At 42.8% G+C, this 23,195-nt stretch overlaps 2 protein-coding genes across 2 annotated transcripts in view; both read right to left on the bottom strand.

Moving 5' to 3' along the window:
• The window catches only part of ppil6 (peptidylprolyl isomerase (cyclophilin)-like 6), a 47,136-nt gene extending 36,853 nt beyond the window's left edge, over positions 1–10,283 (bottom strand). Inside the window, exon 1 of the mRNA XM_078213650.1 lies at positions 10,197–10,283. Coding sequence (XP_078069776.1) covers positions 10,197–10,280 — 84 coding nt within the window. The 5' untranslated portion in view covers positions 10,281–10,283. The remainder of the gene's footprint in view (positions 1–10,196) is intronic.
• Positions 10,284–14,807: 4,524 nt separating this feature from the next.
• zbtb24 (zinc finger and BTB domain containing 24) overlaps positions 14,808–23,195 on the bottom strand; it is a 33,475-nt gene continuing 25,087 nt past the window's right edge. The window contains exons 5-7 of the mRNA XM_078212368.1: positions 20,674–20,757; positions 19,540–19,621; positions 14,808–16,665 (exon numbers count right to left, since the gene is read on the bottom strand). Coding sequence (XP_078068494.1) covers positions 15,816–16,665; positions 19,540–19,621; positions 20,674–20,757 — 1,016 coding nt within the window. The 3' untranslated portion in view covers positions 14,808–15,815. The remainder of the gene's footprint in view (positions 16,666–19,539; positions 19,622–20,673; positions 20,758–23,195) is intronic.

Raw genomic sequence — 23,195 nt, 5'->3', positions numbered from 1 at the left:
GTGAACAGCAGGAGGGCCTGGATGTGGAATTAGTTTGAAACTCAGTCAGCTATTTACTATTCATTACAAACCATACATATTAAAACAAAATCCGATGTGTACACTAAGCATAAAGTCAGACATGTTCAGCGTTTAAAACATGGCGCTTCTGATTGCAGATAGATTGTGCACTCAAATATTAGACTGGGGTTTGAACCCACAACTTGGACTCATAGGCTATCACTGAGTGAAGGGAGTCAGGGTGATAATCATTTTTATTATTCATAGCTGCTCAAATCTGGGCATCCCTGAGGCACTGTGCACCATCAGAGGAGATGTGGAGATGCTGGCGTTGGACTGGGGTAAACACAGTAAGAGTTTTAACAACACCAGGTTAAAGTCCAACAGGTTTATTTGGTGGCAAATACCATTAGGTTTCGGAGCGCTGCTCCAAAGTGTTGTTAAAACTCTTACCATCAGAAGAAGCAGGATTGTATTCAGCCACAATCTGTAACTTCACGACCTGGTATATGCCTTGTTCTATCATTACCATCAAGCCAGAGGACCAACCCAGATGCAGAGAGCAGCAACAGCCTTACCTAAACATGAGATGCCAATGTGGTGAAGCTACAAGCCAGGATTACATACATGCCAAGAAGCCAGCAGCATGGTGTAGATAAAGCTAACTGATCCCAACAACCAGAAGATCAAAGCTCCACAGTCCCTCCACATCCATTCATGAATGGACAAGTAGAGAACTAACATTCCCAATGATGGTGGAGCTCAATTCATTAGTGCAAAAGAAATAGCTGAAGGATTTGCAACCATCTTCAACCAGAAGTATTGAGTGATCCATCCCAACCTTCAAATTTACACTAGTTTTCAGGCAGTTCGATTATTTTAAGCAAGGTTTATTACTTATGGTAAGGTGTGAGAAGTATTAATAGCAATAATAGTAAGGCTTATTAATAGCAGTAAGGTTTATTAGTATTGGTAAGATTTATTCGCAAAGTCAACTAATGAATAGAAAAAGGCAGCACTGCTTCTACCTCTGGGTGTACATCCTGTGCGATGTGGGAATGCCTCCTGTGTTCTGGATAACCATTTGTGCAAGAAATGCTGTCAGTTGCAGCAGCTTGAACTCGGGGTTTCAGAACTTGAGCAGCAGTTAGTGTCACTGCAGCACATCCGTGAGGTTCAGAATTTTGGAGGAGACAGGGAATGGGTGACTATCTGACAGTCATAAAGGAACAGGCAGGTAGTGCTCAAGTACCCTGGGTGCATCAAACTCTGCAATCAGTATTCATATCTGAATACTGATGAGGGTGATGATTCATCTGGAGAATGTAGTCAGAGTCAAGTCCATGGCACCACAGGTGGCTCAGCTGTACAGGAGTAGGGTGAGGTGGGGCAGGGGTATAAGGAAGACTGGAAGAGCAGTAGTGGAAGGCGATTTCATAGGGGAGTTGATAGGTGTTTCTGTGGCCACAGACACTAATCTAGGATGATGTGTTGCCTCCCTGGTGCCAGGGTCAAAGATATCATTGAATGGATACAGAGCAAGGGTGAACATCCAGCAGTTGTGGGTCCACATTGGTACAAATGACATAGGCAGAAAGTGAGATGTGGTCTTACAGTCAGAATTTGGGGAGCTAGGTAGGAAATTAGTAAGCAGGAGCTCAAAAATAGCAATCTCTGGATAACTCTGGATAAGAAAAAAAAATTGCAACATGCTACTGTGCAAAGGGACCTGGGGGTCCTTATGCATGAGACGCAAAAACCCAGTCTGCAGGTGCAACAGGTGATCAAGAAGGCAAATGGGATGTTGGCCTATATCGCAAGGGGGGTAGAATATAAAAGTAGAGATGTCTTGCTGCATCTGTACAGGGCATTGGTGAGGCCGCAGCTGGAATACTGTGTGCAGTATTGGTCCCCTTATTTGCGGAAGGATATATTGGCCTTGGAGGGACTGCAGAGAAGGTTCACCAGGTTGATACCAGAGATGAGGGGTGTTGATTATGAGGAGAGACTGAGCAGATTGGGTTTGTACTCGTTGGAATTTAGAAGGCTGAGGGGGGATCTTATAGAGACCTATAAGATAATGAAGGGGCTGGATAGGGTAGAGGTGGAGAGATTCTTCCCACTTAGAAAGGAAGCTAGAACTAGAGGGCACAGCCTCAAAATAAAGGGGGGTCAGTTTAGGACAGAGTTGAGGAGGAACTTCTTCTCTCAGAATCTCTGGAATTCTCTGCCCACTGAAATGGTGGAGGCTACCTCGTTGAATATGTTTAAATCACGGATAGATGGATTCCTGATCAGTAAGGGAATTAGGGGTTATGGGGATGAGGCGGGTAAGTGGAACTGATCCACTTCAGATCAGCTATGATCTTATTGAATGGAGGGGCAGGCTCGAGGGGCTAGATGGCCTACTCCTGCTCCTATTTCTTATGTTCTTATGTTCTAACTCTCAGTACCACATGCAAGTGAATGGAGAAATAGGAGGAGAAAGCTGATTAATGTGTGGCTGGAAGATTGGTGCAGGAGGGAAGGTTTTAGATTCCTGGGGCATTGGGACTGGTTCTGGGGGAAGATGGGACCTGTACAAACTAGATGGGTTGCACCTAAATAGAGCCAGGACTGAATTCCTTGTGGGTCATTTTGCTAGTGTTATTGGGCAGTGTTTAATTCGGCATGGGTGTGGGAATCAGGAGATAATATCAGAAAGGAATACCAAGGGGCACAGAATAATGGGAGAGATGGACAGCACTGCAATAGTAAGTTAATAGGTGGGGTCCGAGTAAGAGCGAAAGTAATGAAGTCCAAATCAGGGTTAATGTGGAAGTTAGGAAATACACTAAGTGCAGTAAATAAGATTGGGGAGTTACAGGCACAGATGGCCATGTGGAAATACAATAATGTGGCTATAACAGAGATCTGGCTCAAAGGAGGGCAGGACTTAATGTTAAATAGTTCTGAACACAAGATGTTCAGGGAAGATCGGAAAGTAAGAAAGAGCGAGGGGTGGTGCTACTGATTAAGAGGGAGTATTGCAGTGCAGTGCTGAGAGCAAGAATTTAAGGACGGAATCTATTTGGCTAGAGCCAAGGAACAAAAAGGTGCAATAATGTTGCAGCCTATGGGCCACCAACTAGTGGGAAAGATGTAGAGGAACAGATTTGCAAGGAATTTACAGAGAGGTGCAAAAATTATGGGGGACTTTAATTATATATGTTTTAGTCGAAGTAGGGAAGGAGGTAGAAGAGGGGGAGGGGTAGCATTATTGGTCAGAGATTGTATCACAGTGTCAGAGAGGAGGTTTGATGAGGACTTATCTGTTGAGGTAGTATGGGCGGAGATTAGAAATAGGAGAGGAGAGGTCACCCTGTTGGGAGTCTTTTATAGACCTCCTAAAAGTTCTAGAGAGGTTGAGGAAAGGATTGCGGAGTCAATCCTGCTTAGGAGTGAAAGTAATAGGGCAATTGTTATGGGGGATTTTAACTTGACTAATATTGACTGGAATTGTTATAGCTCTAGCTCGTTAGAGGGGTCAGTTTTTGTTCAAAGCGTGCAGGAAGGTTTTTTGACTCAGTATGTAGACAGGCCAACTAGAGGTGAGGCTATATTGGATCTGGTGCTGGGAAATGAGCCAGACCAGGTGCTAGACTTGGAAGTTGGTGTGCATTTTGGTGATAGTGACCACAATTCGGTTACGTTCACCTTAGTGATGGAAAGGGATAGGCATGAACCTCGGGCCAGTGGTTTTAGCTGGGGGAAGGGTAATTATGAGGCTATTAGGAGAGAATTAGGAAACATAGGTTGGACTAGGAGATTACAGGGACTGGGAACGTCCGACATGTGGAGTTTTTTCAAGGAGCAGCTACTGCGAGTCTGTGATAGGTATGTCCCTGTCAGGCAAGGAGGAATTGGTAGGGCTAGGGAACCGTGGTGCACCAAAAAAGTTTCTTTGTTGGTTAAAAAGAAAAAGGAGGCTTATGTTCGGATGAGACGTGAGCACTCGGGTAGTGCACTAGAAAGCTTTAGATTGGCTAAGAGGGAGTTGAAGAGCGAGCTTAGAAGGGCTAAAAGGGGACATGAGAAGACTTTGGCGGATAGGGTTAAAGAGAATCCTAAGGCGTTCTATAGGTATGTCAAGAACAGAAGGTTGGTTAGGGCAAGTTTAGGGCCAGTTATAGATGGCAGAGGGAAGTTATGTGTGGAACCGGAGGAGATTGGTGAAGCATTGAACCAATATTTCTCTTCGGTGTTCACGCAAGGGGACATGAATATAGCTGAGGAGGACACTGGGTTGCAGGGGAGTAGAATAGACAGTATTACAGTTGATAAGGAGGATGTGCAGGATATTCTGGAGGGTCTGAAAATAGATAAATCCCCTGGTCCGGATGGGATTTATCCAAGGATTCTCTGGGAGGCAAGAGAAGTGATTGCAGAGCCTCTGGCTCTGATCTTCAGGTCGTCGTTGGCCTCTGGTATAGTACCAGAAGATTGGAGGTTAGCGAATGTTGTCCCATTGTTTAAGAAGGGGAACAGAGACTTCCCCGGGAATTATAGACCGGTGAGTCTCACTTCTGTTGTCGGCAAGATGTTGGAAAAAATTATAAGGGATAGGATTTATAGTTATTTGGAGAGTAATGAATTGATAGGTGATAGTCAGCATGGTTTTGTGGCAGGTAGGTCGTGCCTTACTAACCTTATTGAGTTTTTTGAGAAAGTGACCAAGGAGGTGGATGGGGGCAAGGCAGTGGACGTGGTATATATGGATTTTAGTAAGGCGTTTGATAAGGTTCACCATGGTAGGCTTCTGCAGAAAATGCAGATGTATGGGATTGGGGGTGATCTAGGAAATTGGATCAGGAATTGGCTAGCGGATAGGAAACAGAGGGTGGTGGTTGATAGTAAATATTCATCATGGAGTGCGGTTACAAGTGGTGTACCTCAGGGATCTGTTTTGGGGCCACTGCTGTTTGTAATATTTATTAATGATCTGGATGAGGGTATAGTTGGGTGGATTAGCAAATTTGCTGATGACACCAAAGTCGGTGGTGTGGTAGACAGTGAGGAAGGGTGTCGTAGTTTGCAGGAAGACTTAGACAGGTTGCAAAGTTGGGCCGAGAGGTGGCGGATGGAGTTTAATGCGGAGAAGTGTGAGGTAATTCACTTTGGTAGGAATAACAGATGTGTTGAGTATAGGGCTAACGGGAGGACTTTGAATAGTGTGGAGGAGCAGAGGGATCTAGGTGTATGTGTGCATAGATCCCTGAAAGTTGGGAATCAAGTAGATAAGGTTGTTAAGAAGGCATATGGTGTCTTGGCGTTTATTGGTAGGGGGATTGAATTTAGGAGTCGTAGCGTTATGTTGCAACTGTACACAACTCTGGTGCGGCCGCACTTGGAGTACTGTGTGCAGTTCTGGTCCCCACATTACAGGAAGGATGTGGAGGCTTTGGAGAGGGTGCAGAGGAGGTTTACCAGGATGTTGCCTGGTATGGAGGGGAGATCCTATGAGGAGAGGCTGAGGGATTTGGGATTGTTTTCGCTGGAAAGGCGGCGGCTAAGAGGGGATCTTATTGAAACATATAAGATGATTAGAGGTTTAGATAGGGTGGATAGTGATAGCCTTTTTCCTCTGATGGAGAAATCCAGCACGAGGGGGCATGGCTTTAAATTGAGGGGGGGTAGTTATAGAACCGATGTCAGGGGTAGGTTCTTTACCCAGAGGGTGGTGAGGGATTGGAATGCCCTGCCAGCATCAGTAGTAAATGCGCCTAGTTTGGGGGCGTTTAAGAGATCCGTAGATAGGTTCATGGACGAAAAGAAATTGGTTTAGGTTGGAGGGTCACAGTTTGTTTTTTTTAACTGGTCGGTGCAACATCGTGGGCCGAAGGGCCTGTTCTGCGCTGTAATGTTCTATGTTCTATGTTCTATGTTCTATATGTATATTATAGGGATATTAGGGCAGAGAGGGGGAAGAGTTCCTAGAGTGTTTTCAGGAACATTTTCTACAGCAGTATGTTTGTAGTCCAATGAGAAAGGAGGCACAATGAGACCTGATTCTTGGGAGGGAGGTGGATCAAGTGACAGAGGGAGAACATTTAGGCAACAGTGATCATTATATCATAAGGTTTAGCCTGACTATAGAAAGGGAAAAAATGCAGAGTAGGAATAATTAACTGGGGAAAAGCCAACTTCAAAAGGGATAAGAATGGACCTGGGTTGAATAAATTGGGAGTCAAAGGTTCGTGGAAAAAAACCACAATGGCTGAACAACAGGTTACCTTTAAAGAAGAGCTAGTTCGGACACAGTCAAGGTATAATATGCTTGAAAAGTAGGGTGTTTTGCTCAATTTAGATGGATTCAATTTAGTGGCATGCAGCCTAATTTCTGGACCTCAAATTAACCCTGCAAACTGTTTTAGTTTGACAGAGATATAACCATCAGGTAAAGACTCAGACATTACCCGGATTTTCCAGCCCGGCCTTGGTGGGATCCGCCTCGGGAAGATTCAGCGTCCCAGCCAAAAGCGCAATGATTTTCCAGAGGACCGGACAATCCGGGTGGAGGTGGGCCCAGAAAATACCACCCACTGAATTAGCAAATAATCCCAAAAGATAAAACAATATATTTATCAATTAGCTAAAGGAGTAAACAAATCAAGAAATATACTTATCAATAATACACTACACACTGCATTACTTCAAATGGATGGTTAGTCCAGAAGTGGACAGGCGACCTGTACTCTTCTCGCCTATCGGAATTCTACCTCTGTTTCCCAGGGTGCCTTTATTTGAAGGGCACAAACAGGGTGGCTCCCAGAATCCTACTTTATACCAAACTCTGGCATTTACAAAAATTATTTCACAGGATGTGGGCATTGCTGGCTACGCCACCATTTTTATTGCCCATTCCCAAATCCCCTTGAAAAGGTGGCGGTGAGCCGCCTTCTTGAACTGCTGCAGTCCATTAGTTGTAGGCACACCCACAGTGCTGTTAGGGAGGGGAGTCCCAGGATTTTGACCAAACAATCACTTCACTTTAACCCAAAGTTGTTGTTCACAGCCAATTGGTCAATAATGTTGTATGGGTTAATTTCATTGCATCTATCCATCTGTGCACACTGCCTTAAACATGAAGACAATGGAGTACTTCATTATGTGTTCTTTATTACAATATTGGACAGTCATAGAGGTTTACAGCATGGAACCAGGCCCTTTGGCCCAACTTGTCCATGCCACCTGTTTTTTTAAACCCCTAAGCTAGTCCCAATTAGCCCGCATTTGGCCCATATCCCTCTACACCCATCTTACCCATGTAACTGTCTAAATGCTTTTTAAAAGGCAAAATTGTACCCACCTCTACTACTACCTCTGGCAGCTTGTTCCAGACACACACCACCCTTTGTGTGAAAAAATTGCCCCTCTGGACACTTTTGTATCTGAAACAAATTCTAAATTCTAGGCCAGATCACAGTATATTTCTTCAAAAGGGAGGGAGTATGTAAATTGACTGAGCCACTGTAAAAGGGAATTGTGCCTCCAAAGGCATATAAATAGTAAAAGGGTGGAAAAAGGAGTGGGGCTGAGTAGGGGATTACCACATGGAGGCAACGGGTATGGTTAAAATATTAAATGAATACTCTGCATCAATCTTTACCAAGGAAGAAGATACTACCCAGGACATGGTGAAAGAGATAATTCAGATGCTGGAGGGTTTAAAATTGATAAGGAGGTGATTGATACTGGATGGGTTTATACTTAAAAGTTGATAAGGCACCAGGGCCAGATGAAATGTGTCCTCGGATACTGAGGGAAGTGAGAGTGGAAATTATGGAGGCACTGTGCATAATTTTTCAGTCTTTCTTAGACCCAGGTGTTGGTGCCAGAATTCTGGAGAATTGTAAACATCAAATCCTTCTTCAATAAAGGGTGTAAAATTAAGCCCAGCAACTATGGTACTGTCAGTTTAAATTTGGTGATGGAGAAACTTCTAGAAGCAATAATTTGGGACTAAACTATAGTCACATGGACAAATGCAGGTTAATGAAAGAAAGTCAGTTTGGATTTCTTCAGGGAAAGTCAAGTTTAACTAATTGCTGGAGTTATTTGAAGAGGTAACATAGAGAGTTTATGAGGGCAATGCTGTTGATGTGGTGTTCATAAACTTCTACTGCTTCATCAATCCTCCTTGTTAATCCCTCAAAAAATCTGATTAAGTTAGTAAAACATGATCTTCCCCTAACAAAACCCCTGATCTATCCATGCCTTTCTAGGTGACAGTTTATCCTGTCTCTCAGAATTGACTCTGCTAATTTGTCCATCATCGTGTCACAGTGCCACGCAAGTCAGGAAGTGTGATGGAATACTCTCCACTTGCCTGGATGACTACAGCTCCAACAAAAGTCAAGAAGCTCATCATCATCCAAGATAAAGCAGCCCACTTGATTGGCACCCCATCCACCCACCACCTTAAACATTACCCTCCACTACTGGCGCACAGTGGCAGCAGTGTATATTGTTCACAAGATGTACGGTAGGGACTCATCAAGACTCCTTCAACAGTATCTTCCAAACCCACAACCTCTACCACCCAGAAGGACAAGGACAACATTCACATTGGAACACCACCACCGGTAAGCTCCCTTCCAAGCCACACACCATCCTGACTCGGAACTATAACTCCATTCCTTCACCGTCACTGGAACTCCATTCCTAAGAGCACGGTGGGTGTACCTATACTGCATGGACTTCAGCGGGTCAAGAAGGTAAATCACCCTCACATTCTCAAGGGCAATTAGGGATGGGCAATAAATGTTGCCTTGGCCAGCAATGCTCACATCCCAATAACTGTGTTTTTATATTGGCAATTTTAGAAAATAGCTTGACATTGTTATGGTTTAAATTTTTACCCTTTAAAGTAAAACGAGAGAACATCCTGCAAGGGGTTGTTCATTCTGTTGTCAGAAATCTCTGTATTCACTGCTTGCATGTCCTTTAAAACATACCAACCTCTAAGGAACATAAGAACTAGGAACAGGAGGAGGCCATCTGGCCCCTCGAACCTGCTCCGCCATTCAATAAGATCATGGCTGATCTTTTCGTGGACTCAGTTCCACTTACCCGCCCGTTCATCATAACCCTCAATTCCTTTACTGTTCAAAAATCTATCTATCTTTGCCTTAAAAACATTCAATGAGGTAGCCTCAACTGCTTCACTGGGCAGGGAATTCCACAGATTCACAATCCTTTGTGTGAAGAAATTCCTCCTCAACTCAGTCCTAAATCTGCTTCCCCTTATTTTGAGTCTATGACCCCTAGTTCTAGTTTCACCCGCCAGTGGAAACAATTTCCCTGCTTCTATCTTATCTATTCCCTTCATAATCTTATATGTTTCTATAAGATCTCCCCTCATTCTTCTGAATTCCAATGAGTATAGTCCCCAGTCCACTCAGTCTCTCCTCATAAGCCAACCCTCTCAACTCCGGAATCAACCTAATGAATCTCCTCTGCATCCCCTCCAGTGCCAGTATATCCTTTCTCAAGTAAGGAGACCAAAACTGTACACAGTACTCCAGGTGTGGCCTCACCAGCACCTTATACAGCTGCAACATAACCTCGCTGTTTTTAAACTCCATCCCTCTAGCAATGAAGGACAAAATTCCATTTGCCTTCTTAATTACCTGCTGCACCAGCAAACCAACTCCTTGAGATTCCTGCACAAGGACACCCAGGTCCCTCTGCACAGCAGCACGCTGCAATTTTTTACCATTTAAATAATAGTCCATTTTGCTGTTATTCCTACCAAAATGGATGACCTCACATTTACCAACATTGTACTCCATCTGCCAGACCCTCACCCACTCACTTAGACTATCTATATCCCTTTGCAGACTTTCAGCATCCTCTGCACACTTTGCTCTGCCACTCATCTTAGTGTCATCTGTGAATTTTGACACACTACACTTGGTTCCCAACTCCAAATCATCTATGTAAATCGTAAACAATCGCGGTTCCAACACTGATCCCTGAGGCACACCACTAGTCACTGATCGCCAACCAGTAAAACACCCATTTACCCCCACTCTTTGCTTTCTGTTAGTTTACCAAGCCTCTATCCATGCTAATACATTACCCGAATCCATGCTAATACATTACTCCATTCATGCTAATACATAACAGAAAGAAAGTGAAAATATTTTCATCACCTCTGCTGCACATTTTACTTGACAAAATGCTGGATCAGTAACGCAGCCAACTACTTTGAGCTGTAAACTCGGAGACAGAGCCATGCTGAAGGGAGAGATTGTAAACAGACGTGCAGTTTCCATGGAGAAGGTCAAAGTTCCGTGCCGAGAAACTCTCCTGTCTTAGGAACAGGGGAAGCTGGTTTCAAATATCCAGAAGAGCTGATGTTTCAGGAAGTCAGGGATATTCAACACAAAAGACCTGCAAACTATTGAGGACCAAAAGGAAAGACCAGTAAAAAAAAAATCAACTCGGGATATTTTACAGTAATGAAAGTAACAGTTGGGTACTCTTCATCCAGAAGATTATTCAGTGCTGAAAAGACAAACATGCGGATGTTGGAGAAAGGAGAATCAAGTTTGCCTGGAATCCCCTCCAGAGCCAAACAGCCTCCCAGACCTGTTGCCCTGACTCACAAATGTAGAACAAGATGTTAAGTTGTTGATTTTTTCAGCACTGGAGACGTGAAGTTTGCACTGTAATCTCAGTAATTTAGTCTGACTTCTCTCTGCCCTTTCCCCGTGCCTCTCGTTTTGTCTAATAATTGATCACTTACCTTTCAAAGTTTACAGATTTTGCTTTCACTACTGTTTCTGTTTGGCATTCCTTGTCAAAACAACACGAACTGAAGAATATTTCCCTTCCTCTTTTCAATAAGATCCATGAAGCAAATTGTTTTAATGGAATTTAGAAGAACTTATGGATGAGGGAAGTCCCTTTAGTCCATCTTAATTCATCCATCTAGAAGGATCCTCCAACTCCTCAGTTATGTCTAATTGTTAAATTATTTCCAGGATTTACTTCTGATATTCCAATGACTTGGCATCCCTGCCCTACTCTAATGGCTTAGTTTGGAGCAATTTTCTGGATTTTCATTTCTGACTATTTAGTATCATTCCCCCGTAATAACGTCACATCCCAGACACCATGGGCCCGATTTTACCAACAATTTGCGCTCGTTTTCGGGCGTGAAATCGCGGTAAAGTCGGGTGTGAGGCCTTTATCGTGATCTGCACCCACATCCGAGCAAATCGCCACTTTACCGAGAGCCGTGAATGGCGGGGATCGGTTGCGCGCCCAAATCGGCATGCATTTAAATTGATTTAATGAACTGCCAGTCCAACTCTATAATCATTTCCCACTTTACCGCCGCGTGTACCGTTCCGGATCCGCGCTTTTAGCGACCTGCTAAATAAAAGTCTGAAGCCGATGCTGCAGCTTCCGAACAGCGGGTTCAGAGCCTCCAACGGCTCTCTGACCCAGATCATCCTCTGGTGGGGTGGGGGGTGGGGGGGAGGTGGAGGAAGAGGGGGGTCAGATGTATCTCTGGGGGAGGGAGAAGGAGGCAGGTCAGATGTTATCTCTGGGGGGGGGGGGTGGGGCGAGAGGGCGGTGGCATTGTCTGGCGGTGGCGGAGAGGCCCGATCGCTTACTGGTGGAGGGGGCGGATGGATCTCTGGTGGGGGGGGGGGGGGCAGGGGGGTCCGTTGCCATTCTGCGGGCAATCCCTCCTCCCCACCGGAGGAACGAATCCCTCCTCCCGGAGTGGACGTGCGGCCATGCCATCCCACAAAACCTTCAGGATCAAGCGATTCCTCGCTAAGAAGGTGAAGCAGAACCGGCCGAGTCCACAGTGGATCCGCATGAAAACCGGCAACAAGATCAGGGACAACTCCAAGAGGAGACACTGGAGAAGGACCAAGCTGGGCCTGTAAAGGGATACACCATCACTACAGTGATTGGCGGTCGATTTTCATATTTATGTCCATTGGAGATTTTGCGCTAATTGCTTGCTCTGGGAATGTTTGTTCTGTTTGTTAGATATTATCTTTCATGTAGATTGATTGAGAGATGTTGGGATGGATGCAGAAGATATTTTCTGTGCTGATGAATAGGGGAGGTGCCTTCTTAATTTGTGACAAGGGAAATCGTTCCGTGCTCATGTATGCCGACACTATTTTCACACTGATGGAGATGAGAGGGGTTTTTGGATGTGACAGATATTTTCTAGACTGATAGATGAGGGAGATATTTTCAGACTGATGGATATGTGAGCTATTTCACACTGATGGATAGAAGATCATTTTTCAAACTGTTGAATATTTCCCATGTTTTCATAGTCATGGATCTGAGCGAAATTTTCATCATGAAACATATGGGAAAAATATTCATTCTAAAGGATATGGGAGATGTTGTTTCACTGATGGGAATGGGCGATAACTTCGGGTCAATGGTTCAGGGTGACATTTTCACAATGATATATATTGGCAGCATTTTAGTGCTGATCGTAATATGGAATGACTTCATCCTGCTGGATATGGGCGATTCTTTCATATTGATGGAGATGGGCGATGCATTTAACACTTCCCGCCCCACCGATCGCCGGCAGAGTGGCAGCGGACCCCCCTGCCCCCCCACCAGAGATTCATCTGCCTCCCCCCCCCCGCCCCCGAGATACACCCTCGCTACTGCTTTTTGCTCCCAGCTGCTTTCTCCGCTTTCTGCTTTTTTTTTCTTTCCCGACACGGGCGCTCTTTTTCAAATTTTTTTCAAACTGCGCATGCGCAGTTCAGAGCTCCGATCGTTTCTGCAGCGCTAAGCCCCGCCTACAGCGCGGATCGGTCAGGAGACGGCTGAAAGCGTATGGGGGCATCTGAACGCAGATTTCTAGGTCGGATCTGTACTACGCCCAGATTCAGCACTTAGAATCAAAATGGTAAAATCGGGTCCCATGTTAAGTGGCTGAAAATCCCAAGATTTTCCAGACCTTTGATGTGAGAGAATCAGTCTTGTGGCTTTTCCTTGCATTGACTCCAGCTATAGAAAGTCTTGTTTCTTAGCAACCAGAATGGGACACGACCCAAGATGAAGCCTGGCCAGAACATTATACATTGTCCTTCACTGGAGTTTTGCTCAGTAGATGGAATAAAATATAAGTCAGAAGAAATTGTGATTTATTGCACAACATACCTCTCCAATCCATTTGTTTTCATTTTCCATTCAATTCTTTGAACTTAGAATTGTTGAAATGACCTGACTCCTAGGGTGGGATTTTTCAGTCGCATTCGCCCCAAGACTGGAAAATCCCACCCGACGTCAACGGATCATTGCATGGCCCTGTCCCACCTGCTACAATTTCCAAGGCGGACTGGGTGGGAAAATTCCACACCATTAGTCTTTTGTATATCTGCATCCTACATCAACCTTAACAATTGTGTGTGTGCTATGACTTCCATTATCTGTATCTGGTTTCTGTTATCTATGTGAATCAGCTCAATCGGGCTGTCATGGCTTTTTCATACTAGCTCCTTCCTGAAGAAATTAAATCTAACGCTCTGTCTCTAAGCACTGAACATCTACAATCTTGCCAAAGCTTGACAGAGTCAGGATCCCATTTAGCTGGCTGTTTTTCTCTCAATCTTGCTGTTATCCTGGTTCAATATGGTTAGTTCATGATAGAGACAATTAAGCATCACTATACTTTATGATTTAATTGCACCCTAGCAAAGAGTTTATACACATAAGGATAGGACAAAAAGAGGATATACGTCCAATAAAAAAATACCATTTGCAATAATTTTTACTTCAAATTTTAACTTTGCTTGTAAGATTTTTATTCTCAATAAATAAATAAAGTTTATCTCAAAGTGATTTGATATAATGTAAATATAGATGATTGCAGAATACTGCCTTTTTAGTTGTAGGGACTGAGTTTGAAGTTTATTCTGCACTGATGGGGTGAAAGTAATTTACAGTTGTGCTTCCGCAATTCCAAACAAATATCCGCATGAGTATCTTGCAAATAGGGGCAGTAAAATAGCTTATTCCATTTTAATTATGGTGATCTTACAGAGAAAAAGAATACCCAGAGCTAATCTGTATTTTTGGGGCTCACCTTTGCCCCTCTGTCTTCTTCAGGTCCTGTTACTTGTCTATCATTCATCATCTGGAATTAAGCAATGTTTCCTGGTCTCAGTTAGTGCTAGCCTGTACGTTGCCAGGACAAGATGCTCAGCAGCACAGCAGGCGGTGGGGAAATGGAGTTTGCCCCTCAATTTCCCCACTTATTTTGTGAAGAGCTGCATGACAGTTGACACCATCTCATCCGGGAGTATAACAGACACAGGTTTTGCATCACACACCTTGGAATGACTGCATTGTGGCAACTGATGTGTACTCTATTAAAAACTCTTATTTAAAAAAAATTATAATTATGTGCATTATGTTTTTTGCACAAAACATTGGATTTGGAGACCGATCCTTCACCAATGAAAGCAAAGGAACTGGAAAGGAAAAAATCTTCAATTTAATTTGCAGTCCTTTGCAGATTTGTTATTGCTGGATGCTTTTAGTCAAAGATGTTGAGCTCAGATTACTGGGAGCTGAAAACGTGTGTGTATAACAACACTATATAATTCTTACAATCGTAAAAATATTCTGCAAGTTTTGTGTTAGTATAAAATATCTATTTTCCCCAATTGGGAATCAGAACTTTTAAACTTCCTACATATTACTACTAATAATTTGAAGCTCATCACCTGCATAAGTAACAACAAAGTGTGTTCAAAGCTTAAAGCAAAAAAATGAATTTATTTGTCAAGTATGACATCTTTTTAAAAAGTGAAATACTAAAAGGTGTAATTTTAATTACCTCCACTACTACATCTGAATCTGAAGCTTAAAAATAGAGGGAGGGAGAAAAAGATGCAACATGTGAGGTACTGAATCACAAAATCTGTCTTAAAACTTGCAAGGAAAAGATTTTTAACTTAATGTTATTCCTGAGCTTGCAACTGAATCATTTTTTAAAAATGTTTAGCTTTTATAATAGAAGTTAGGCACATTATTGTAGAACAAGTACTTTGCATTCTGTGATCCATGAATCATTTAGACATGATTTTAAACTATAAGCATAGATGAGAATTCTAATGTTTAAAAACAGCAAAATCATACTGACATTGTTAATTTAAATTAAAATACTACAAAGGACAGCAGCAATTAGGAGGGGAACAGCAAAGAGCTTTTCTTTTGCTGTCAAACTTTCAAGTTTAATCTTGGTTATGAAAAGGCACAAGAGAACAGGGATAGATTTAAGCTGAGCCCCTTCAGAATTAATTGGATGTTTGAGCATTTGTGTATTGATCTGACAAAAAAATTGAAAGAAACATTTTCAACATAGAAAACTATCTAAAAAATGTTGAATGTGGATACTACCCAATGATTTTCAACCTACAGTTTAGGTATATGCAAATTATTTCACTACCTTCTCCCCCCCAACCCATTTTCTTTTGACGTGGGGGTGTAGAGGGGAAAGAAAATGTTGCATAATATTTTGCTGGATTCGTCAAGACCTCTGTCGAGAAAGGAAAGCTTCAAAGTAAAAGCAAAGAGGAGAAAATAATCTGGAATAAATCATCAATTAAATGCATTCTCAAAATAGACAAAGAGAGAGATGCTGTTTTAAATGTCACCTCTGAAGACTATAAGAAACTCAGGTTATGGGATAACTTCTTTGAAATATAATTGGTAGACGGTATTCAATTTTCAGTGAAGAGTTTCAATTACATTTATTAATTATCCTAGCTCTGAGTGACTAAGTTAGTGGTATAGAGGTAAGAGACGCCATCCGCTTGCAATTGGAATGTTTGGTCTGCAATTTGCTCTCCTTGCATTTGCTGTGAAGCTCGGTTCACAGGGATTGTTTGAGTTGATGGTTCAGGAACATGTGCAGATCGATTCCGTTGGAGGTGTTGAGTTGCTTCCTGGTTCAAATGAACTGGCTGAGTGGACTCCCGCCCAAGACTAATAGGCTGTGATCTGCCTTGTGCTATCTGTAGTTGCTGGGCTTGGTCCTGGAGGTGCTCCATTGCCTCTTTAGTCAATGTGATCACATGCATCTGCTCCGGCTGTCCGGGACATTGCTGATTTTCCACCATGCCAATGGCCTGGATGTGGTCTGTTTGGCCAGGCTGAGCTACCAGAGTTAAATTCTGCATATGCTCCCCTTGCTGAGTCAACAGAGCCAAGTTCGAAGCCTGGTCGTCGGGGAGATTCTGTGACCCCTCCGCTGAAATAATGCTGATGCTCTGTGCGTGGTTGGGCATGAAATTAATGTTATGAACATCATTTGTCACCACCAGCTGTATCTGTTGTTCACCTGCAGTAGGAAGCTGGTACTGCTGCAGCTGCAAGATAGTCTTCACCTCCTCTGTACCCCCATCAGCTGGAACATTAATAATCTCATGGGTTTTCCTCTCTTTGCCATGAATCTTCATATGGGACCTAAGGTTGTCAGCACGAGTGAATCGCTGATTACAGGTTGGACATACAAAAGGCTTGTTTCCAGTGTGCATTGCATCGTGACGTCTTTTTGCGCTCGGATCAGCAAAAGATTTTCCACAGATTGTGCAGGTAAAGGGCTTTTCTCCCCTAAAATTAAATAAATGAGAGACACTATTTTCCACATATAAAATTTGAAAAGTAACATTATTTCCTCCCCAATCAAGTAGCACATGTTCAGACCAATGGGAAGTAAAAAGAATAGTAATGCCCCAGGGTATCAGGGTCAACATTCTTTTTGATATATATATTAATATCTTGGACTCAGATATACAGAGCATAATTTTAAAGTTTGGAGATGACTCAAAACTCAGAAAAGTAGTAAACACTGAGAACGACAGTAGCAGGCTTCAACAGGGCGCAGAATGAAGAAGTGGGAAGACACATGGCAGATGAAATGTAATGCAAGGAAGTGTATCCTGGGAGAATGAGCAGAGGCAATATAAACTGCATAATATATTTTCAAAGCCGATGCGGGAACAGAGAACTATGGGTGAAAATGCAGAAACGTTTAAAATGACAGGATAAGTTGAGAAGGTGATTAAAAATAGCACAAGAGATCCTTTGGTTTTATAAACAGAGGTATAGAGGACAAAATCAAGGAAGTTAAGCTATATTGATAAACCATTAATTACAGCTCAGATGGAGTGGCTTGTCCAATAGTGGGCACCACACACTAGGAAGGATGTCAAGGCCTTGCAGGAATTGCAGTGGAGATTTATCAGAATGATACCAGTGATATAGGACTTCAGTTACATGGAGAGATTAGAGAAGTTAGGTTTGTTCTATTTAGAGTGGATGAGGTTAGGAAGAAATTCAATGAAGGTGCTCAAAAACAATGAGGGCTTCAATACAGTAAATAAGAAAGCATTTCCAGTGGTTACTGGAGGACACCAATTTAATGCAACTGGCAAAAGAACCAGAGGATTTATTTTTTAAGCAGAGAATTATGATGATCTGGAATGAACTATCTGAAATGGTGGTCGCAGATTCAGTGACAACTTATAATTATATAGCACCTTTAATGCAGAAAAATATCACTAGGTGCTTCATAGATGTATTATTTGACACCAATTCACAGAAGCAGATACTAGAAAGGATAAGCAAAACCTCAGTTAAAGTGGTAGGTTCGAAGGAGAACGTTTAAGGAGGAGAGATAGAGAGGCAGAGGGAGGAAATTCCAGAGCGCAGAGCTTGGGTAGCTGAGGACACAGCCATCAAAGGTGAATGATTAACATCGGGAATGATCAAGAGGTCAGAATTAGAGGAGCGCAGATACTGGATGTAATAGGACTGGAGGAGATTACAGTTAAAGATGAAGAAAAAACTGGAGAGATTTGAAAATAAGGATCAATTTTAAAATCAAGGCATTGCATAAAAAGGAGCTTTAGCTTAGCGAGCGCAGGGGTAATGCAGGGATGTAATTTATTGCAAGTTAGGACATGGGGAGCAGAGATTTGGATGATTTGAAGTTCACAGAGGGTAGAGTGTGGTTGAATGTGAGTGAGGTTGGACAGAAGTGTATTGAAATAGTCACGTCTAGAGGTGACAAGGCATGGGTACATGCTTTCAGCACATGAGCTGATTCAGGCACACAGTAGGTGATTCAATAATAATACCCAGAAGAGAATTGGATAAATAGTTGAAATGGAAAAAAACTGCAGGGCTATGGGAAAGAGCTGGGGAATGGGATTAATTTAATACTCTCTCAAAGAGCAGGCACAATGGGCTGAATTGAGTCCTTCTGTACTGTATAATTCTGTGAGATCTAAGTTTATTGATGAAACTAAGATAGAAAGTTTGGTAAAAGTGCATGCGGGATTAGGAAGTTGCAAAGGGACACAGACATATTAAATGAATGAGTAAAACTATGGCAAATGGAGTTCAATGAGGCCCGGTGTGAGTCTACCACTTTGGATCAAAGAAAAACAAATGGTGAGTAACCAGGTACCAGCGATGCGGAGAGATTTTGGGATCTGGATGCACATCACCATCGCTAACATGGTCAAATAATGAGGACAGGCACTTAAACTTGGCCTGCATTCCCTCAGACAGAGAGGACAGAGTAGATACAAAGAAACTATACATTCAGCTTGGGAATCAAGAGCAGGGGGCATAATTTTAAAGTTCGAAGAAGGCTATTCAAGAGTAAAACCAAGAAGAATTATTCCACACCAATGGGTAATATCAATCTGGTATTCCCTCCAAAAAGTGGAGATGCCGGCGTTGGACTGGGGTAGGCACAATAAGAAGTCTCACAACACCAGGTTAAAGTCCAACAGGTTTATTTGGTAGCACGAGCTTTCAGAGGGCTGCCCCTTCATCAGGTGAGTGCCTACCTGATGAAGGGGCAGCGCTCCGAAAGCTCGTGCTACCAAATAAACCTGTTGGACTTTAACCTGGTGTTGTGAGATTACTTACTGTCCCTCCAAAAAGACAATGTTAGAACAATCGGGGCTTTCGAGATTGAGATAAGATTTTCGTAAGGTAAGGGTATTGAGTTCTAGAACAGAGAAATAGAGTTCAAGTGCAGATGAGCCGTGAATAAATTTAACGGTGGAGAATACTCAAGGGCTGAAGGGTTTTTCTGTTCTTATCTCCTGACCAAAAACAGATTAACTGTACACTTGCTCCACTGCTGATTGTGGGATCATTCTGTTCACCAACTGACCATCATGTTTCTCTACATTACAACAGTGACTGGGCTCCAAAAGGATTCCTGGCCAGTAAAGCAATTTGGAATGTCCCAAGATTGTGAAAGGTGTTATAGAAGAAAATTCTTCCTTTTGTAAATCAAGTATTTCTTTCCTCAACAGATGAAGTCAAAAACACAACTCCAGTAATGTTTAAGTAGAGATAATAAATGTTTAAGTATAGACAATGGATTAGTCCACTACAATTATATTATTTTATATTCAAATTAACACAAGCAATGTTAACATTGTGAAATACAAAATTACATACCTGTGGATTCTTATGTGGGTCTGCAGGGTATTCTTTGCAGTAAAACATTTACCGCAAATCTCACACGTAAATGGTTTCTCACCTGAAAAATCAATGGTAAGTGAGGATTATCACCATAGTTGGTTACCATGACTATGTATCTTTTTCTGACAGAAGTTGCCCTGAAATGTTAACCCATGTTTAATGCTGAAAGACTTCTGATGCATTTCCAGCATCTGCATCTGTTGGTGTTAGCGGCAGGAAAAGGCACTGTTCCACCAGTATTAGCATCAAGCACATCTGGTTTCATAAATCTCTGGTGGTTAGTCACCAAATCCTAAACGACTGTCTCTGCTCACATATACACCCATTTCCTTCAAGTGCTATTGTCACCCCCATCCTCAAGAAAAATACCTTGAATACTCCCGCCTCCTCAACCATCAATCACACATTTTTCACTCAAAGATATTTTGTTTAAACCCTCCTCTTAGGATCAAAACTGCCCAAGTAAAAGTCAGTGATGACGTCTCCTCTGACTGCAGCCATGTTGTGCCATTTCCATTTGTTCTCCTTGGCCTCCCTGCCATTGTTTGATACTCAACCATTCCTTCCATCTCCGTATCTGTTGTACTTCTAGTGAGACCACGCCTGTTTTGTTCCACCTATTTGTCCTAACTGTGCTTTAGCAATAGTGCGAACTCGCGTCTCCTCACACTCATCTTCTGAGTGCTCCAAGACTTCACTTTGGACCCCTTCTTTTCATTATTTACTTGCCGCCTCAGAGGAATTAGCCACAGGTACACGCTCACTTTCCAAATCTATATTATCAACAACCAGAGCTCTCTCCCTCTGAGTTCAGCCTGAATTCTGTAACCACCTCCGTCTGTATGACAAATCATAGCTCAGGCAGAATCTTCTCCAAACTGCCATGAAACAAAAGCCAGCTTTCTTTGCCTCCAGGCAAAAACTCTGTCCCATTTCATTCAACTCTGTCCCCAGACTTGTCCAGGTAGAACTAGACGGTACAATCCTGTTGTCCTATTTTTTCAAGTTAGTTTCAAACTTTGTATCCTATTTTTCACTGGTTTCTCACATGTTCACATTTTATCAAAAATGAGTTACTGTGCCATCCCCATTTTTCGAAGTGCAAATTACCTGTGTGTGTTCTCAGATGTTTCTTCAACTGAGCAGCATCCATGAATTTACGATGACAGTGCACACATTCGGGCATAGATTGACCTAGCAAAACATAGAATAGAATCATTGCAGGTGTACAGCATAGAGAGGCGCCACTTGGCCCACCGTGTCTGCCTGGCTGAAAAATAAGCCACCCAGCTTCATCCTACTTTCTAACATTCGCTTTGCAGCCCTGTAGATTATGGCACTTGAGGAGCATATCCTTTTAAATATGTTGAGGGTTTCTATCTCTATTGTCCTTTCAGGCAGTGAGTTCCAGACTCTTACTACCCTCTGGGATGAAAAACCTTTTCTTCACCTCCCCTCCAATCTTTCTTTAATTCATTTTAAATGTAAGCCACCGGGTTACTGATCTCTCTGCTAAAGTAAGTAGGCTCTTCCCATTCACTCTATCCAGGTCCCTCACAATTTTGTACACTTCAATCAAATCTCTCCTCAGCCTCCTCTGTTCCAAGGAGAATGACTGCAGCCTATCCAATCTTTCCTCATAGCTGCTATTTTCCAGTCCTGGCCACATCCTTGTAAATCTCCTCTGTACCCTCGCTAATGCAATTACATCCTTTCTGTAATGAGGTGATCAGAACTGTGCACAGTACTCAAGTTGTGGCCTAACAAATGATTAATACAGTTCCAACATAACTTCCCTGCTCTTACATTCTACACGCCTGCTGATAAATGAAAGGTCCCCATAAGCCTTCTTAACCAGCTTGTTGACCTGTCCTGCTACCCTTCGGGATCTGTGGACATTCACTCCAAGGTCCCTCACTTCCTCAACACCTCTCATTACCCAGGTATTTATTGTGAAATCCTTTGCCTTGTTTGACCTCCCCAAATGCATCACCTCACATTTCTACCACAATATATTGTGGAAAAATATTTAACATTGCAACATCAATACATCTTGTGAAAATTACGTCTGCATATTTAATGTTTTTGAGCCCAGCTGAAAATAACTTAAGTTATAATTTAAGTTTCTGCATAAAAAGGGTAGGGCAGAAATAACTGTAGACACTGCCAACCTATGAATGATGTGGAGTTGCCGGCATTGGACAGGGGTAGGCACAGTAAGTAGTCTCACAACACCAGGTTAAAGTTCAACAGGTTTATTTGGTAGCACGAGCTTTGGGAGCGTTGCCCCTTCATCAGGTGACTCACCTGGTGAAGGGGCAACGCTTCAAAAGCTTGTGCTACCAAATAAACCTGTTGGACTTTAACCTGGTGTTGTGAGACTAATTACTGAACCTATGAATGCCAGTGAAATGATACCAAATAATTTCCTGCAGGTATATGTGCACAAATCACCGAAGCTGGCAGGGCAGGTTTTGAAAGCGGTTAATAAGGCACACAAGGTCCTTGGCTTTATAAATAGAGGTTACAGAGCACAAAAGTAAGGAGGTTATGGTGAATTTTAGTAAAACGCTGGTTTGGCTTCAGCTGGAGTATTGTGTCCAATTCTGGGCACAACACTTAGGGAAGAATATGAAGACATTAGAGGGTGCACACAAGATTCACAAAATGGTTCTGGGGGTGAGGGATTTCAGTTACGTGGATAGATTGGAGAAGATGGGGTAATTCACCTTAAAGAGAAGGTTGAAAGGAGATTTGATGGAGGTGTACAAAATCATAAGGGGGCTGCACAGAATATATAGGGATAAACTGTTCATGTTGGTGGAAGGATCTGTTAACCATATAAATTCTGGTTAAGGATATACAGGTGGAGGGCATTCATTAGATGATGACCTGAGCACATATGAAGAGACACTTAGTGACACTGGTGGTGATTATAGAGTTAAGAGTTATACGTCTGTAATGTTTCACTTTGTGAATAAAACAGACTTTGACTTCTAGCTTAATCTTTTACCAACTGGCTGTCAGGGCCAAGAACAAGAGCATACTGATTGAAGGTGAGTGGCAAAAGAACCATGAGGAAAGGCTTTTTTATGCAGCGAGTGGTTACGATCTGGAAAGCAGTGTTTGGGAGTGTGGTGGAGGCAGAATCAGTTGTGGCGTTCCAAATATAGAATCATAGAATCCAACAGTGCAGAAGGAGGCCATTCGGCCCATCGAGTCTGCACCGACCTCAATCCCACCCAGGCCGTAACCCTATAACCCCATGTATTTACCCAGCAAGTCCCCCCAACACTAAGGGGCAATTTAGCATGACGAATCCACCTAACTCGCATATCTTTGGACTGTCAATATATCGCCGTTCCCTCACTGTCACTGCGTCAAAATCCTGAAACTCCCTTCCTAACAGCACTGTGGGTGTACCTACACTTCAGGGACTGCGGCAGTTCAAGAGCAACTAGGGATGGGCAATAAATGCAGGTCTAGCCAACGAAGCCCGCATCCCATAAATGAATAAAAGGGAATTAGATAATTACCCGAAGAGAAAAGATCTGTAGAATTGCAGGGAAAAGGTGAGAGAGAAGGAACTAGCTGAGTTGTTCTTGCAGAAAGCTGGCACAGGCATGACCAGC

Source organism: Mustelus asterias, chromosome 5, assembly GCF_964213995.1.
Source record: "Mustelus asterias chromosome 5, sMusAst1.hap1.1, whole genome shotgun sequence".
In the NCBI taxonomy this organism is placed as follows: domain Eukaryota; kingdom Metazoa; phylum Chordata; class Chondrichthyes; order Carcharhiniformes; family Triakidae; genus Mustelus; species Mustelus asterias.
This window is presented reverse-complemented; position numbering and strand designations above follow the sequence as displayed.